General features: G+C 34.4%; 1 protein-coding gene across 5 annotated transcripts in view; it reads right to left on the bottom strand.

The window, feature by feature from the left end:
- Positions 1-729: 729 nt before the first annotated feature.
- Positions 730-17544, bottom strand: part of LOC106135541 (alpha-N-acetylgalactosaminidase) — a 57594-nt gene continuing 40779 nt past the window's right edge. Inside the window, exons 4-10 of one of the 5 annotated variants that reach the window (XM_060950170.1) lie at positions 7336-7429; positions 4470-4645; positions 3867-4028; positions 3239-3436; positions 2690-2854; positions 2158-2230; positions 730-1668 (exon numbers count right to left, since the gene is read on the bottom strand). In XM_060950170.1, coding sequence (XP_060806153.1) covers positions 1559-1668; positions 2158-2230; positions 2690-2854; positions 3239-3436; positions 3867-4028; positions 4470-4645; positions 7336-7429 — 978 coding nt within the window. In that variant the 3' untranslated portion in view covers positions 730-1558. Of the gene's footprint in view, positions 1669-2153; positions 2231-2689; positions 2855-3238; positions 3437-3866; positions 4029-4469; positions 4646-7335; positions 7430-13742; positions 13772-13950; positions 16301-17544 lie in introns of those variants that run through there. The other 4 variants (XM_060950169.1, XR_009657306.1, XR_009657307.1 and 1 more) reach the window with 4 other exon arrangements.

A 17544-nucleotide genomic window follows, 5' to 3' on the forward strand; every position in this document is an offset into this window, starting at 1 on the left:
ATTTGAAAGTGGTTGTGAACCAAGACTCGGCAATGATTTGGTTTTCAAAAATATTCATGCTTGAATTAATTATTTATTAGGAATATTGTTACAGTAGGATAAAGTGACTTGTTTGAAAATCATGTATATAATATGTTTTTAAATTTGGCAGGTATTGCGTGTATGATTTTGTATAAATTATTTTTCATAGGTTAAAATGCTGTATAATTATTGACCCATGTGTTCGCTATAGTAATTTCTATTTAATTTAATTAACTTGATTTAAGTTGAATATTATCTATTTCAAGTTATTTTAAAAGAAAAAAAAAATACGTAAGTGTGTGTTATTAGCAAAATTATAAAGTATAAAGGAGAACATAAGGTACAGAATAAAAAGTAAAAAAAAATATTATGTATAATTATTTATTACGTTTTCTACAAAACTTACAATTACATTTTACAGGCATCTAAAATGTACATCCTTATCCTAGGTACAACGTAATGGCAAAAATATTTCTCCACACATTTTGTTCACATTAAAATCTGTTGATCACACTAAAGACGATGAAATATAAATTAAATGTAACCTAAGGCAAGACTGAGAAAATATGTCGGTTGGTAACTTTATTATACACCAATATTAGAGAGTAAAAGATAAAGTAAATTTTATTGTACTTATAGAGTGCGACCAACAACGAAAGCTATCCACAAATTTATTTTAAAAATTTTATCATCACAAAAAAACTTGCATTGTGACTATTTGTTTTAACGGACTAATAATTGAGAGAGTGGTCCTTCTTGTGTTTAAGTTTTCAGTTTTGGTTTTGTTTGTAAATCTCTTTTTAAGTACCTACCTACATAGACAAAATAATACGAAGTAAGTAGGTACCTATTTTATTGACGCCATAGAAACGGTTAGACTAGTCATTACACGGCCTCTGTGGCGCAGCGGTAGTACGCTTGTCTGTGACACCAGAGGTCCCGGGTTCGAATCCCGGCCAGGGCATGATAAGAAAATAACTTTTTCTGCTTGGCCTAGGTCTTGGATGTTTATCTTTATAAGTATGTATTATAAAATATAGTATCGTTGAGTTAGCATCTCGTAACACAAGTCTCGAACTTACTTCGAGGCTAACTCAATATGTGTAATGTGTCCTGTATATATTTATTTATATTTATTACATCGAGTACTGGCACACAACATTCGGTAAGTAATAAAACACTAAATGTTATAAAACATGTTAAGTATTAGGTTACATAACAGGCTGTTGTTACTTTAAATGTTATATAAAATAGTTATTCTGATCTGTACAATATTGTTATATGTTGCAAAGTTATAAAACAATGTCACATAATGTTGACGTGTTAAAGTTATAACGATTAAAGTTAAACAACATTTTTACATAATCTGTACGCACCTATAGGTACTTCAAGAATTATTTAATTGTTTATGGATAGCTTCCATTGGTCAAAATAAAACTCCTAATGAGAACGACATAAAACACTGGGGATCCCCAATCAATCACAAAAGTGTGGTGTTTTCTGCAATTTTGGGACTGTAGCATAGATGGCGCTGTAATTATTTCTTGGTCAGTCTGAAAACGTCGTTGAGTGGCGCGTACGGCGTTCGTGTTGGTATCGCGTTGTAGGCAAACGGGGGTTGCGAATCTGCTCTGAGAATCACCACACCTGTATAAGAAAAAAGGAATATTAAAACTTAAATTCTGAACATTACAATCATCTTCACTTATAAGAGAGCTTCGACCGGGTCTAGACTTATCAGAAAAATACGTAGTTACATAACACTTTTTGACTTAACGTCTGAAGAGAACCAACTCTTAGGAAAAGGAAAAACATTATGAGTAAATCTATCTACAAATTCTTGCAAGGTTTTGAGGTTTTGTAGGTAAAAACCTGACTTTTCAGGAGGAGCCCGGGATAGCTCATAGAAAATTAACGTTTTAATTATTAATAAAATCTACATCCCCTTCACTTGATCAAGTCTCATCTAGTATTAAGCCAAGCATTATTCTCAATAACAGCCACCAAATATTGAGAAAAATAAAAATAATTATACAAGATTAATCACCATACCCAACAAATGAGTGTATAACATAACCAGGACAAGCGTGTTTAAGAAAATAGCTCAGCATACTAAATTAGTGAGACACTTTCTACCTGAGGGGTTGACTTTCACTTTGATCTTGGTCTGTGGCGACAGCACACCGTAATCTACATCCTCGTAGAGGTCCTGAAAAGTAAAAAGACAAAACTTGTTACAATTTAAATATGCGTTATAATAGGCTTAGCTTTGTTTGATAAAACAAAATATTTTTTTTATAATAAAAAACCTTTCCCGGAGGAGTCAGCAGGAAGGTAGGCATAGACTACATTTTACACTTGTCATTGTCTTTTATCGATATATTTAAAAATATTTCATCTAACTGAAACATATTACACAGAGCAATAAGCAGAGCCTGTATCACAGATTTTTTTCGGTGCAATGATTAGCCGCGCCATATTACAGAATTTAAAAAAAAATCGCCCCTTGCTTAATTTTCAAATAAGTTCAACTCTGTACCCGCAGAGTTGTTAAGCCCTATCGCTCTCAGTGTGACGGCGACGTCGTAAGAAAGCGTCCCGTCGGTCCATCTTTTAACGGACGCGACAGAATACGAACTATAATCTCAGCAACTCCAAAGGCTCTCACCTCAACTCTGTACCCCGCAGGGTTGTTGAGCCCCAACTCTCTCAGAGTGACGGCGACGTCGGAAGGCGTCCCGTCCGTCCGTCTATTGACGAACGCCACCGCGTACGAGTAGTACTGCCCCTGGATAGGCAAGATCGGACGCGACCAGATCTCAATGCCTCGGTGCTGGAAAATATATACAAGTAAATAAATAGTATATGGACTAATATCACACATTGATCAAACCTAAAGCAAGAGTTCATGACTTAGAAAAGTAAACCATTGCACGCATTGTCTTTAGTAACTCCGCATATGTCTACAGCAATTTTGACAATCTTTTTGTTCGCTTTCCATCCACCTTTAATAATAAAACAACAGTGTCCAAGTCTTCAAATTCATTATTCATACATAATTAAGTCTATAAAGTTTCCTTTTAATAACTCTACACACTGCTAATGCTACTTTTGTCACTCTTTCCATAGATTCTTTCCCCATCCATATTCATTTGGGTATCTACAACTGGCCGTTCCTCTTCTGAAAGTTGCACGTTAAAAAGAGATTTAAAGTAACCTTGTATATCCTCCTTCCCTGAATGCCAAGGGGGTCTTGGTCCACCTCGATGATCTTCCTATTCTGCAATATGGCCTTGTACTCGGGCCGGATGGTTCGCAAGTCCACGCTCATTAGCAGAGGCGCCGCCAAAATGGCCCATATGGCGAACTGGGTTTTACTCTGCTCGTATGACAGCCCAAAGTTGCCGATGATCAGCTGTAAATATGTGTGTTAAGAATTATATAAAGCTGTTAAGTTATGTACCTATAAAAATAAATTCGCTATTCTGTTCATCTAAAGGCACCTAAGGAAGATATGAATACCTAAGTCATTTTCGGCCGTCAAGACTCCTGACGTCTTTTGTAAAAATCATTAAAAGCAAGCATATTCTTAGACTTTTTTTGATTCAATGTTAGAAGCTTTTCAGACCTTAATGAGAGAATAAGAGTAAATAACAAATTTATAGAAATTTTCGTGTCAGTATTTCAAATTAATATGACAGACCATTCCACCAGCCGGGTCCAGCGTTAGATCACGTTCTGTTGGTTTCCATAGTAGACTATAATAGACCACCGCTACCCACCAGTATGTAGTGGACGAAAGAAAGAGAGAACATAAAACATTGATATAAAATGACATAATCTACCATATCAGGATCATTCCAATGGCCAGGTCCAGCGTTGGGCACGATCACGTCCTGGTGGTTTCCGTAGTAGTCTATGATAGACTCGACGGAGGCCCACGAGTCCTGGATGTCGTCGAAGTTGCGCCACAGGTTGCAGTGCTCGATGATTGATGAGAAATTCGGCTGGAGAAGGAAGATGTGTACATATTGAACAAAGTTTTTATAAGGTTTGCGCTTTAGAAGAGGTAAGTAAACTTAATTGATCGAGCGAGCGAATTTGCCTTTTGATCTATAGAACGTCCTCCTAGGAAGAGCAGAAGGAACATTATTTTTAGATCAATATGGAAAGATTTCGAAACCTTCTACGTAACTCATTTACTAAAAGCATACAAGAACTTCAGAAGCCACAAAATCAAAGGCAACAAAGTTTATCTACTAAAAAATAACTTAGTCTTATCTCAAACCGACTAGCTTGATTTGTAAGAAGAGAGTTTTGAATGAGGATGAAGAGAAAGAAGTATGCATGGTTCGTGGCAAGTGGAAAGAAGTTAGCTCTATGCCTTTCCCTCTGGGAAAGAGGCGTGTTTTATGTATGCAAGTATGTATGAAATCATTGGGTCTTACTTGGATTCCAGCGTAGATCTGATACACGGGCCAACTGCACGAATAGACCATGCGTCGCCCGGTGCTGTTGAGATGTCTCCCGAAGTCAGGGTAGCCGTGGTCCATATCCACAGGGAGGGCATAGCACCCATCTAGTTTCACGTAGTCCACGCCCCATGACGCGAAAGTTGCGGCGTCTGAAATATAAGAAATATAGGTACTAAGTAAAATTTAAATTTTGATTTATTTGAATTTTGTAGAAAAAGAAAAAATCCACTAGGCAGCTGTAAAGAATTTTCATAGTATCAGTAAAGAAGAAGATTTTGGAAAAATACGACGAAATAAAAAATCGTAAAATATATGGACTGAACAACAAATTATGTTGACAAAGAATGGAACAAGTTGTCAAAACACAATATGTTTACGCAGTTTTAACACTAGTACAACATTTTATACAATTAACTACAGGATGCGTTTTAAGAGTAAGATTGTAAACTTTGATTGAAAATTATGATCTGTGATATAATCGAGCTACTCTGCTTTCACATTCAGGAGAAAGGCGTATTCAGTCACTGTTTTTCAATTGATTATGAGCAAAATTTTGTTTCGTTAGTTATCGATTCAGGAAGATATCAATTGATAGCCATTGAACCATTTCTGATTTATGTATGCGTGCACGTCACGTAACTATGTCGGGTAATAAACTTAACTAATGCAGATGATCACTGAATCGGCACATGGAAAAATATCGCTAGTAGTTTTTATCGTCATTATAGTGATAGAAACGTACGTGTCAAAATTATACTTGTCAGCATTCAGAACAGCAATCGATATGCTTCAGAATTGTTAAGTCTATCTGAGAATTAAATGCAATAGATCTTACTGCTTTAGCTCACAAAACGATACTAATTTACTCTATCAGGAACTGAGACCTAACCAATGCTTTTACGATGAGGCAAAATTTGGTGAGAAACCTTTCACATTCAAGCAACCATGATCCAATATGGGTTAGGTTACGCTGCAAAATTTTGAAGGTGAGACGGGAGTCGCTTTGTGAAAAAATCGAACTTAACCAACTCTCCTTTTCTGAGTGGTGTAACCGAAACAAACGCCAGGAGGAAGAAGAAGAAACTACCTACACGTCTACGTTAAACGGTAGTTATTATATTTTACAGGCTTCTTCCTCCTATAGTCCTATAATATTATGAAGCGTGGTATATTCACAGTATACCATCATTTTGAAATCATTTTCACAAAATTTCTAGTCTTACAAATTTTTCAACGAAATTATAGGTCATGTTTCATTTAGCCGACACATTAGGTATTTCTCAATTGCAATTTGTCTACTTTCTCTCTGCACTCGCGTCAGTTACGTAGTTTCCTGGCCGATACTAATTGACACTAATGTTGATGATGGACATGTAAGACAAAAAAAAACTTGAATCCATTTAAGTTTTCATGATTGTGAGTAAACTACGTGCATTTGACATTATGCGGCTTTAAAATCAAATCATTGAGGTATTGTTTCTTCAATGTACTAAATATCATATAGGTACTTCAAAAAATAGTAACTAGGTCTTTATCGATGCTCGAAAGAAGCCGAGTGTAAGGGGGGCCTTACTCCCACTTATGCCAAATACAACTAAGTGGTTATTACATAGTTTTCATATTATTCTTTTAGCTATTTATGAAAAGAAAAAATAATGTATTGATGAAACGTCTATTTCAATATTGACGTTATCGGTGAATGGTCTTGAGTTACTAAGTAATACTTAAAATTGGTATGTAGGTTAAGTTAGGCCATCGCTATTATTGTTAAGAAACAATATTAATTTTATATCAAGCCGTTCGTGCTGTTGCAAATGCTAGAACTATTAATTTTTCATTGATATGGCGACAATAAGTAGATGTTAAAACGTTTAAAAATGTAATTGAAACATGTTTAACAATTTAAATATGTCTTTCTTACTTAGACATATTCTCCTCAAATCGGGATTATTATTTAGGCAATGAGATAGCAATCGAACCTGTCACTATCTTCGAATCTCTTGAGTTTTATTTCTATGGTTCAATTCCAAAGGTAATAAAGAAGTAGATAGAAAGTAGATGGAATACAAATGAGAATACTTTTATTGCACATAAAATCATAACATAACGTTTTCGTCGTTTTTTGAATCCTCATACAGAAGATTGACTCGTTAAAATAACAATTGTTATAGTTAATTACCAAGCATAAGCAAGCTATGATAATGTAATATGCGTGTGAAAAAAAATTAAACAATATTAATTTCAGTACACTTCACAAGTGATTAGCGTTAAAACAGATTAAGTAACATGAATGATGTCTCTACTTGGATGATGTCGAAATGACTACTCTGCCTGCTAATGGATTTGTAAGTTCCTATCGTTACAATAGTATGCGGTAATCAAGCTCTTATCATTAAAAAACCCCGAGCACGTAATTTTGCTTTAATTTAGAAGTAAATAGACGTTCTTATATCACATCTTATCCCTTACTAATTACCGGCATTACAGGCCAACAGTCTCAAAAAGATTGAAAGGCTTTGCTCAACTGGCTGAATTGAAATTCAGATAGTGACAGGTTGCAAACCTCCATCTTCTTTACCGAAAAGAAGAATTCCAAGTTTATTAGCCTTTTTCTTGATTGATTGACAAGGAAAGACAAGCGGCTGGCACTTACTATTAATGTTTTCGCGCCCGGACCATCAAATATATTCGATTTTAATATTTCTTTTGCCAAAACATAGTAGTCAGTGTAATTATTGGTTTCAGTTTCAGCGTTTATTATCGCAGTGATGAAACATGATTGTGAATCGTAGTCCCCTCAGGGAAAGAGGCATGGTTGTATGTGTGTATGTTAACTCACCACCAGCCAAATGGCCGACGACACCCGGGTACCCGGCGCATGTGAAGTTTCCGTAGTCTTCGTAGATGCCGAACTTCAAGCCCTTACTGTGAACCTGAAATAGAAATTAATGAAATTTCATTAAACGTCAGTGTTTGCTTTCATCTAAACTAATATTACAATCGGAAAAATATTAGTAGAATGGTTTGCAATAATTTTATTCACGAAGTGTTGGGCCGATATTGATGAAAATACTAGGAATACTCTTTAGGAGTAACAAAGGCTACTTTTATTCCAGAAACTTCCCATGGGAAAAAAGTCGTAAAAAAGTTAGTCGAATAATAATAGTATATATTTTGTGGCTTTTTATTGTTTGGGGTGCGTAATTCCATTGCTCTTATGCTTCGAAACAAAGGATGCAATAAAGTGCTGATGCATTAAAATTTTATTCCAATGGAAAAACAGATGGCGGTTCTTTTAAGGGCTTTTATTGTTGCTCTAAGCTTCGCATAAAATACTATCACAATAGGAAATCAAGCCAATAAATATGCAGATTTAATTCGAAACTTAGGTGTATCTCTACATAACCCTGTGTTGAGAGGAAACCAGCTTCCTCTGTAACAGGTATTGATCTGTAGATCCTTCGTTATATAAAGGCTCCCTTCACCGGATACTACAATACTTAGCACCAACAAATATTTAGCTCTATTGGGCCATTTAAATAAATGTCAATTAACAACAGTTTCGAACTGTTCTTAAATATGACGTTCTTTCTCTGTTATTTGAAAAATGTTATGAGAGTGTTATAAGCCTAGGGTACCTATAATTTAATTTAAGTAAAAATACCATTATTACATGTCGCAGCCTGTTTATCATATCTGTAAAAAGCTAAGTTTTAATCTAAAGATAATGTACCTAAACATAGTTGCCAAATAAATAATATGAACTAAAATGTGTCTTATATTCGATAGGTAATATTTTAAATGGACGACGCCAATATGTTAAATAATAATTTGTGAAATAGTTAAAAATAAATTGCTGACGTAAACTTAAATCAACTATCGTGAAATAAAAAAGATTTTAAGTATAAAAGTTAAAGACTTACAACTTTAAAACTGAATTTCACTATCATGGAGACCACCAAAAAACAAAAACAAGGTAGCGATTTGCATAACAATAAAACATTTTTTACTAAAATAACCGATAAATCGGCGACTTGAATTATATCTAACAAATATCCAATACTTTTTAGTACATACAAAAAATAAAGCAGAAGTATTGTAATATTTAACGTGTTTCAATTTAGTTATTGTTAGATAATCATGGTATGTTTTTGCGAAATAAGACCTCCGACCGCAAGAACTTATATGATTCATTGCATCCATTGATCATAAAATTTAAACTAAACGAATCACAACGAATTGTCGGTAACATCAAGCGGTAGGTTCAAGAGATATAACGACTAATTGGATATAGATTTGCATGATGATTTCATTGTACAACGTTAAATAATGGTCATAATATTATCATAGTGCTGTTCCCGGCACCAGTAGAAAAATAATAGGACCGCTCTATCTCTTTCCAATGGATGTCGTAAAAGGCGACTAAGGGAAAGGCTTAGAACTTGGGATTCTTTTTTTAGGCGACGGGCTTGCAACCTGTTACTTTATATGAATCTCAATTCTTTCAGTAAGCCAAACAGCTGATCGTGGCATATCAGTATTTTCAAGACTGTTGGCTCTGTCTACCCCGAAAGGAATATAGACGTGATTATATATATGTATGTATCATCACAATCAAACAAAATACTTTGTACATACGAGTATAATTCTTTATACTAGCGGGTCTATATCGAGTATTTTTCTCTTATGTACAAAGTTCCACCATGGTATATACTCGTATATACATATAGCCTATTCCGCAGATAATTTATGTTTTTAACGGTGAAAGAATTTTCATAACCCGTCAGTATTTTATTACAAACAAATTTACAAAGTTTAATATTGCCTTTTTATTTAAATCTGGCTTAGCTAGTAATTATTTGAAAATCATTTTAATTATAACGCTTTTCAGCACTACATTATCTAGCTAACAGATACTCAAATATGAAAGTGCTATAGAGAGATATATGAACTATATACTTTCAAGAAAAATTTAAAAACTATCTTTAGAGCATATTCAAAACCATAATTCGTATTCAATTTGCCCTAAAACATAGTTATTAATGTAGAAATCAGCTGGTTAAAGATTTTTAAATCAAAGCAGCAGGATATTGTTTAAGTTCTTAATGAATATATATAAATAGGTACTTAGTTATGTTTGACCTCGGGTAATTGATTATATCCAATACGTAAAATATTTCATCAAAACTGGCCCAGCGGTTTAGCCGTGACAGGTGATAGACGAATAGACAGGCAGACTTTCGAATTTATAAAATTAGTATGGCTGGATTGCACAGTATATGTCTTGCTTCACAGTCAGTAACTATATACATATCAATACCAATGTTAAATAATTGTCAATGAAAACAATAGCCCAATATGAAAGTGCAGTAAATGTCTTGCGACATATATTACGAATGCTTACCACTAATATAAATGCTGGTGTTGTTGTCTGTCATCTTAATATTCTATCCTTATAATCTGCCGTTTTCGTAAGACTAACTCCATCATATCTGCATGTATGTAAAAAAACCCTATGTCTATTAAGAGTAAGATGACAAAGCTGAATGTGTAAAAAAGGGAACGTACAGAAATGATAAAATATTTCCCGAAAGAATGCAAGTCTCTTGTATATGAGACAAACTTTACCCAAATTATGCAAATATCGCGTCTTTAGGACTAAACGAATGCTTTTTGAAAAATGAAAAAAGTATGTTATAGGTATTTCATGAAATACGAAACTGTTATAATTTTATCAATAAACCCGTCTCGCTCGTACGTAGTTTTGCCAACTCCCAGGCAAAATAAGTATAATAAAACTAGGTAACAACTATTTTAAAAATCCTGTTATCTCGCGGTGACTTCTGTAAATTATGAAATCTTTTATGAAATTGGCATTTTAAATACATCATCAAATTATATTTGATCGTCGTTATTAGTTTATTTCCCAAATTTAAGTTTAAACTGAGGTTTGAGACAAATGCGTAACTGAGTTATCGCTCTATACTCTCGTCATTTTGTAGTCAGATCGTGATTTGGATCTCGTGGGAACTAGCTCTTGTGAAATAGCGATGTGCCACCGTGCGACAGCTTCCTTTATTTTACTCTGCAATTTATCATCGCACACTATAGTTTAGAATGTCGCATAGTATTTTGTAACTAGGTACATACCTAGTTTTTAACGTCGCTAGTCGTTAATAAATGAAATGCCCTATATGATGACAAGCAAATTCAGGAAACTTTTTTTCAATGAACATAAAATCAGATGTTGCAGTAAGAGATGGTGAGCAAAGAATCGAAAAATAAGTATTTGCCATGCATAAGGGTGAATGATAACAAATTTTGAGTCGAGGGTACAACTGCACTTCTAGCTACCTACACGGTTCTACCATTGTAAACCACCAAAATGGTAGAAAATATTAATATGATGACGATAGTAAGTAACTTTTCTTTTAAGATTTCATTAATAAAAATAAATTATTATGATAACACTAAAAAAACAAAAATTACGTCCGTTTTACATCAAATGCAATGAGGAATATGAGATAACAATTAAAAAAATCCTGTTAGATAAGGTATCAAAAATATTTACGATATCCGGCCATGCGATGATCACTATTAATTTCGCTAACACAATACCAAATTGCTATAACTTAAAAAAAAAACAGCAAAGAATTTCAAAAAGGTCGCTATCTTGATCCGCAACCTCTTTTATTATTCCAAGCGGGTTAGCCTGAGGCGTGAGAACCGCGCCCGATCCTAACATGAAGGTCTCAGATAGATCCCAAGATACAAGAAATGTTGTAGCTAAAGCTGTATCACTTATTGTTTATTTGTATTGTCGGCTCGTTCACATAACTATAGGGCCACGGGGATTTCGAAACGATTGTATGTAATGAGTTTGTTGCAACGCAAACGTTTAGCTCTTAAGATTTTTTTGCGCCAACAATGTGATGGCTGTTAGTTAATTATTTCCTGTTCTTGTTGTTATTATTCATTGATTTGTATTTTCATTGTTACCAACAATCATTTTTAAGTTAAAATAATCAATAAAGAAAATATTATTTTACAACCAATTAGTAAAATCAGAGTATTAATAAAATGATAAATTTTACAAATAAAAATATATCATCTTTTTTCTTATTTCTTTGCTTTTGTCATTATTTTAACTTGATTTATAGATCTTTATTTATTTTTAACTAATTTATTAACTTGACGTGTTTACTTAGTGTTCTTAACTTAGTTGTGCCAATTATACAAAATAGTACCTACCTATCGTATTTGATAACCGCTGTGACTCAGCGGTAGTACGATTGTCTGTGACACAAACAGTCTAGAATTTACTAATTCTTGTATGCTATTTACTAAAAATTGCAAAAATATCATGCAATTATCAAGGGCACACCGTGACAGACCATGACACACGAAGGATTCGTGACACATGCGTGACAAGCGATGACAAGGCATTCATCGCGATTCGCTATGACATGTATTGTAGGTACTTCCGACATTTTGTTGTACACGTATACGGGAAAATTACAATTAGTCTCTTATAATCATCATCCCTTTGGTGTAAGTCCTGGTTGTGTCCTCACTTCTAGAAGGACACAACTACCTACAACTGGGATTAACGCCTAACAAAAATAATGACATTGATCATGGACATTACGTAAGTCAACTTTATACACGAAGAGACTCACGTCAGAAAGGACAGCAGGCCAACTCTTGAATTTGATTCGAACTCGGAATTCGAAGTTTGAAAGTTTGAACCAGTGTCACTATTCATCAATTTTTAACGGGGCAGCCAATTAAGACTCTTGTTCTATTGATCTTCAGTTATGAGATGAATCGAAAGTTTTGTAAAAAAAATTGTGAAAAGTCAATCCAGAAATTTATTTATAAAAAATCTGTAGATTAAAATGAAAGCGTTTGAGCTTCATTTTGATTTTAATTCCAATATCTGAAATGAATTTAACCAAAAAAGCGACTCTCGTTATTCACATAGATATCAATAACTTTCAAATAAAACTATCATCTCTTCTTCATCTAAAGTTAACTGATTTGGGCCTTTGAAAAGCCACTGGCGTATATCTAATCGGACTTTTCACAGGTTGTCCAACGAAAGCGTAAAATTGAAGTCGAGTCAACCGATCAGCCGGCGATCATCGATTGATTGCACTTGACCTCAATGATCGTCAACTGTTACTTATTAACGTTGGGTGATTCCGGTTTTTTCACACTTTTACCGCGACCTTCGCAGTGGCATAGGCCAGCTGTTTTTTCTCACGGCAAACTGCGCTTGCGTTGACATTGAACCGATTTGGTTAGGCTTCGGCCTGTCTGATGGTAGGCGTTCGCAGAAATAATAACGTTAAGTTGAAGTAAGTACCCGTTTTCTAGAGATTTAAATGAATCAGAGCTTAATTTTTTTTGGCGCACTTATGATTAGAATGACATCAATTTGATTAAATACATTCGAAAATGTCTACCAATAAGGATAGATGTCAGGACTTCGTGAGGAAAGTTGAGTAGGTCTACGAGTGACTAGGTTACCTTTTTGTATTTAACATTTCAGTAAAAGCAATGAACTAATATTTCATATTGAGTATCACGCACACAACTCATTTATAACTACATTTCCATTGTTTGCACTACTAGACACGCATGAAAATTTATAAAAAAGGGTACCCGATCGAGCTTCAGTAAAGCGTCAGCCTTAGCTTACGAATTTCAGTTAACCACATTCGCCCACAAACTAGTGTAGAGAAAAAATGAATATTCATATATGGCAAGGCAAAACAAAAGATTATTTAAGACTTGGTCAAGGTGGCTCGATGAGGACATTTCATGACCAATTACGTATAAATATATTGGTCAGATCAATGTGGTCTAGATAAGTGGAACATGGTCAAGTAATTACATTTACAAAAACAGGAATCTGTCCGTTACAGATTAATATATATTTTTGACATACACTCCATGACAATATCTCATGATCACAGTCTTTTCTATACCTGCATACATAAAATATTTTAAACTATATGTAATTACGTAGATTCAAATTAATTAAAACCCTTATTATTAAGGTTGTTAAGTCTATTGAAACATGATTTTCAGCAGGACATTATTGCGACACCATCTCTTTAATGTTGTAAGTATAAAAGACAATAAACACAAAAGCACTACAGGGAGTGCGTCAGCAATCCCAAACGTGCGTTGGTATGTACCGATGAAACAATTTTTTTTTCAGGATATGTTTTTACTTACATGCTGTTAATACTGAAGCAGCTTGAAGCCTAAAAAGCAATTTTCTCTATCATGAGAGAGTCTAATATACTCCAGTAAAATTGTCTTCAGCTGTTTGCAATATTTGCTACAACCACAAGTACACCATACTTGAACAAACCGTACATTTATGTCATGGGCCATTGTATTAATGTATGATGACTCCTATAATAATCTGAGCCACCCTTACCGCAAGTAGAGCACGAACACAATGCTAAACCACATCGGTCCAAGTGCACAATCTAGGTTTTCCACCAAACCAATTGAAGAAAGTTCATTGCCAAGAGAATTTCTTCTCCGCGAAGCGTAACCGCCTCCAACCATGGAAAGTGCGGTAGCGGTAGCGGACGCGGGTACTGTCACTGCGTCTAAATAGCAAATATAAGTTTTTGTATTGACTTATTATTATTTTAATAAAAGAAAAATAATGAAATAATGACATCACGAGTCAAAAATCTGCAACATTGAATTAGAAAGCGGTTTGAAAGATGGAAGTAGAAAATAATCATCTCTCCCTAAAAGAGGCTTAATTATAGGGGCCTTCAAAAAAGGAAGTTTTCAGTTTGACCTATATATATGTGGGAATGGGGCTCAACTTGATGCAAACACTTTTCAAACACTCAAAATCTTTATTTGTTCTTCTTGACAAACCAACAACGACAAATCTTTCTTTCAGATCCTCCTTTGACATTGACATCTAGTCAGATGTCAATAGACATAATCATATCCGACATTGACAATTAACTTTAGTGTTGCTATACAAACTACTTAAGAATTACTACAAAAAAAAAACAAAAATAAATCATAATTATTCCCACACGGTCATCCTGTTATTCATCTGACTCAGATGAATCATCTTCGAGTGAGATCCAGGGCTTCATGTAATCTGCTGAGGAAGTTGTATTAAACGGACCTTCGCTGTTGCCAATCTTCCTAACAGAATAGCGATCGTTTTGATTTCTTTTAACAATCTCATACGGTCCTAAGTATTTTGGATATAGTTTACTTCCTTGTGCGAATTGGGTCCTCTTAATCGCGACCAAATCGCCTGGTTTATAGGTATTGGCTTTCTTTCGCTTCTTATTAAATGATTTCACATTTTCTTCCTGCGTTTTTCCAATGGATTCTTTTGCCTTCTGTCTGAGCTCTTGTCTTTTCTCGTTAAATATTTCTATATCTTCTTCATCTATTAATTTTTGCAGTTCTATGTCTTTATCCTTCATTTTTGTACCAAAAAGTAATTCGAACGGCGTCATTTTAATAGCTCTTTGATATGTTCCATTTAGACATCTTTGAACATTGGAGACATGGCGATACCATTTATTAGGATCATCAACACTTAGTTTGCTTAATACCGCTATTATGATTTGGTGTATGCGCTCAACTTGACCGTTTCCTCTGGGTTGTCCAGTAGTAATCGTATAAAGTGCAATATTCTCCCTTCTGCAATATTCTTGGAAATCTTTTGATGTAAAAGCAGCGTTTCGATCCGTAATAATTCTTTCAGGAGCACCAAACGTTTGTTGTTGCAGCCTTAGTTTCTCTAGAGTCTCTTCAGTAGTCAGCGTCTTGACAGGATAAATCCATGTGAACTTCGTATACGCATCTACGACAGTTAAGATGTATTTATAATTTTTGGAAGTGGATGTCATTGGCCCCAAATGATCTACGTGATACGTCGACAATGGGACGTCTCCTTTGTCGATCGGATGTAAATACCCTTCCTTTTTACCAGCTTTATGTGATAGAATAATGCATTCAACGCAATTATTTATTGTCTTTTTAACCTTTTCTGTTAAGTTATCTATAAAATATTCTCTTTTAATCAATTCTTCTGTTTTTACAGTTCCAAAGTGTCCTCTTTCATGATTCTTCCTTATTATTTCATATTGCATTTTCTTTGGCACAACAATCAGTCTGTTTCCATCTTTAATCTTATATAAAATTTCGTTTTGTAAAATATAGTCTTCGTAATTCTGTGTCTCTAAGATATTTTTTATTAGTCTTATATGGGCATCTTCATTCTGAGCTTTTCTAATACGGGCTGTAGTTTCAGTGAGTATAAGGCAAACAGGATTTCTGCTTAAGGCATCTGCATGTTTCATCCTTGTTCCTGGTCGGTGTTCAATCTTGTAGTCATATTCTTCTAAAAGGAGCGCCCAGCGAGCAACTCTCGGAGGTAAGTCCTTTTTTTGCAGCGTCATAGTTAAGGCAGAACAATCTGTTATAATTTTAAATTGTATTCCTAATAGGTAGACTCGAAATTTCTTTATGGCAGCGACTATGGCGAGAATTTCTAGATAGTAACTATGATATTTTCTTTCTGCAGGTGTAGTTTTCTTACTCATGTAGTGTATAGGATGAAATTGGTCATCTTTAGGGCTTTTCTGTAGAAGAACAGCTCCATATCCATCGGCGCTGGCGTCGGTGTGTAGCTCCGTTTCTAGATCGGGATTGTATATTCGGAGAACTGGTGAATTACACAAAATCTGTTTCAATTCTATAAAAGCTTTCTCACATTTCTCCCTTTCGGCCGTCATGGCAACCAAACTTCGCAACCGGTTGAGAAAAAGACATTTCAATTCCTTATCGGCAACTAGTTACGAATAAGGATTTTTTTTTCTTTGTAAGCAACTAGTTGCCAACCAAGAAAATTTTTATCGACCATGGCAACTGAGTTTCTCAACCAGTTGTGAAAAATGATTTAAAATTCTTTCTTGACAACAAGTTGCGTCAAAAATAATGGGAAGTAATGGGTTGACAATCTTTGCGGTCAATCCGTACTTATATTAAATCCTATTTCTAGAATTACTGGCCAGGATTATTTTTCCTTTTAATTGATATATGTCAATTAAATAATATGTCATTAATTTTCCCTGTCAAGTCAGTACACATATTTTGTCGCGAACTAGCCTCGCTTGAAAAAAAAACGAATTTTATTTCATTGTGATGTCTACTTCAAACATATATCCAAATTCCTCTACAGTAGAATATATAACTACAAGAAGAGGAGGTGTATCAATATTACATGAAGGACGCCGTTATCATCGTAAAAAAATATATAAAAATGGAGACTCATTTTATAAATGCTATGTTAAAAATGGATGCAGAGGTAATTTAACCATAAATGCACGAAATGAAATAATTAAAATAACAAAGGAACATGACGCAGACTGTGAAGCTGATATTGGAAAAAATTTAATTTTGAAAAAGATGGACGACTTGAAGCAAAGGAGCAGTTGTAATTTTATATCGATTCAAAAACAGTATGAGGATGTTGTCAAAGGACTCAAAAACGACGGTTTTCAATTTATAAATAAAATACCACAGTTTAATAACATAAAGACGGGATTATATAATGAAAGAAACAAAGTTTTGGGCGTTGCAAAGTCACGTTTTAATAATTGTCATGATTTTATTGTACCCACTAAATATAAAAATTTTTGTGTTGCTGACTACGTGGATGACGATAAACGAATCATCGTGTTCTGTTCTAATGAAAACAGAAAGGAGATGAATAAGTATCATCATTTTTACGCTGACGGCACTTTTAAGTGTTGTCCGAAAGGATTTTATCAACTATATTCAATACATGGATACAATAAGAATAACAATTCAGTAGCTCCTTTAATTTTTGCTCTGCTGCCGGATAAAAAAACAGAAACATACAAAGTTTTGTTCAGCCTAATCAAGACAAGCATCGGTTGGAACCCCCAAAAAATAACCCTTGATTTCGAAGTGGCAGCAATAAATGCAATTAAAAAAGTATTTCCAAAAATTATAT

Source organism: Amyelois transitella, chromosome 21, assembly GCF_032362555.1.
Source record: "Amyelois transitella isolate CPQ chromosome 21, ilAmyTran1.1, whole genome shotgun sequence".
NCBI classification, from domain to species: Eukaryota; Metazoa; Arthropoda; class Insecta; order Lepidoptera; family Pyralidae; genus Amyelois; species Amyelois transitella.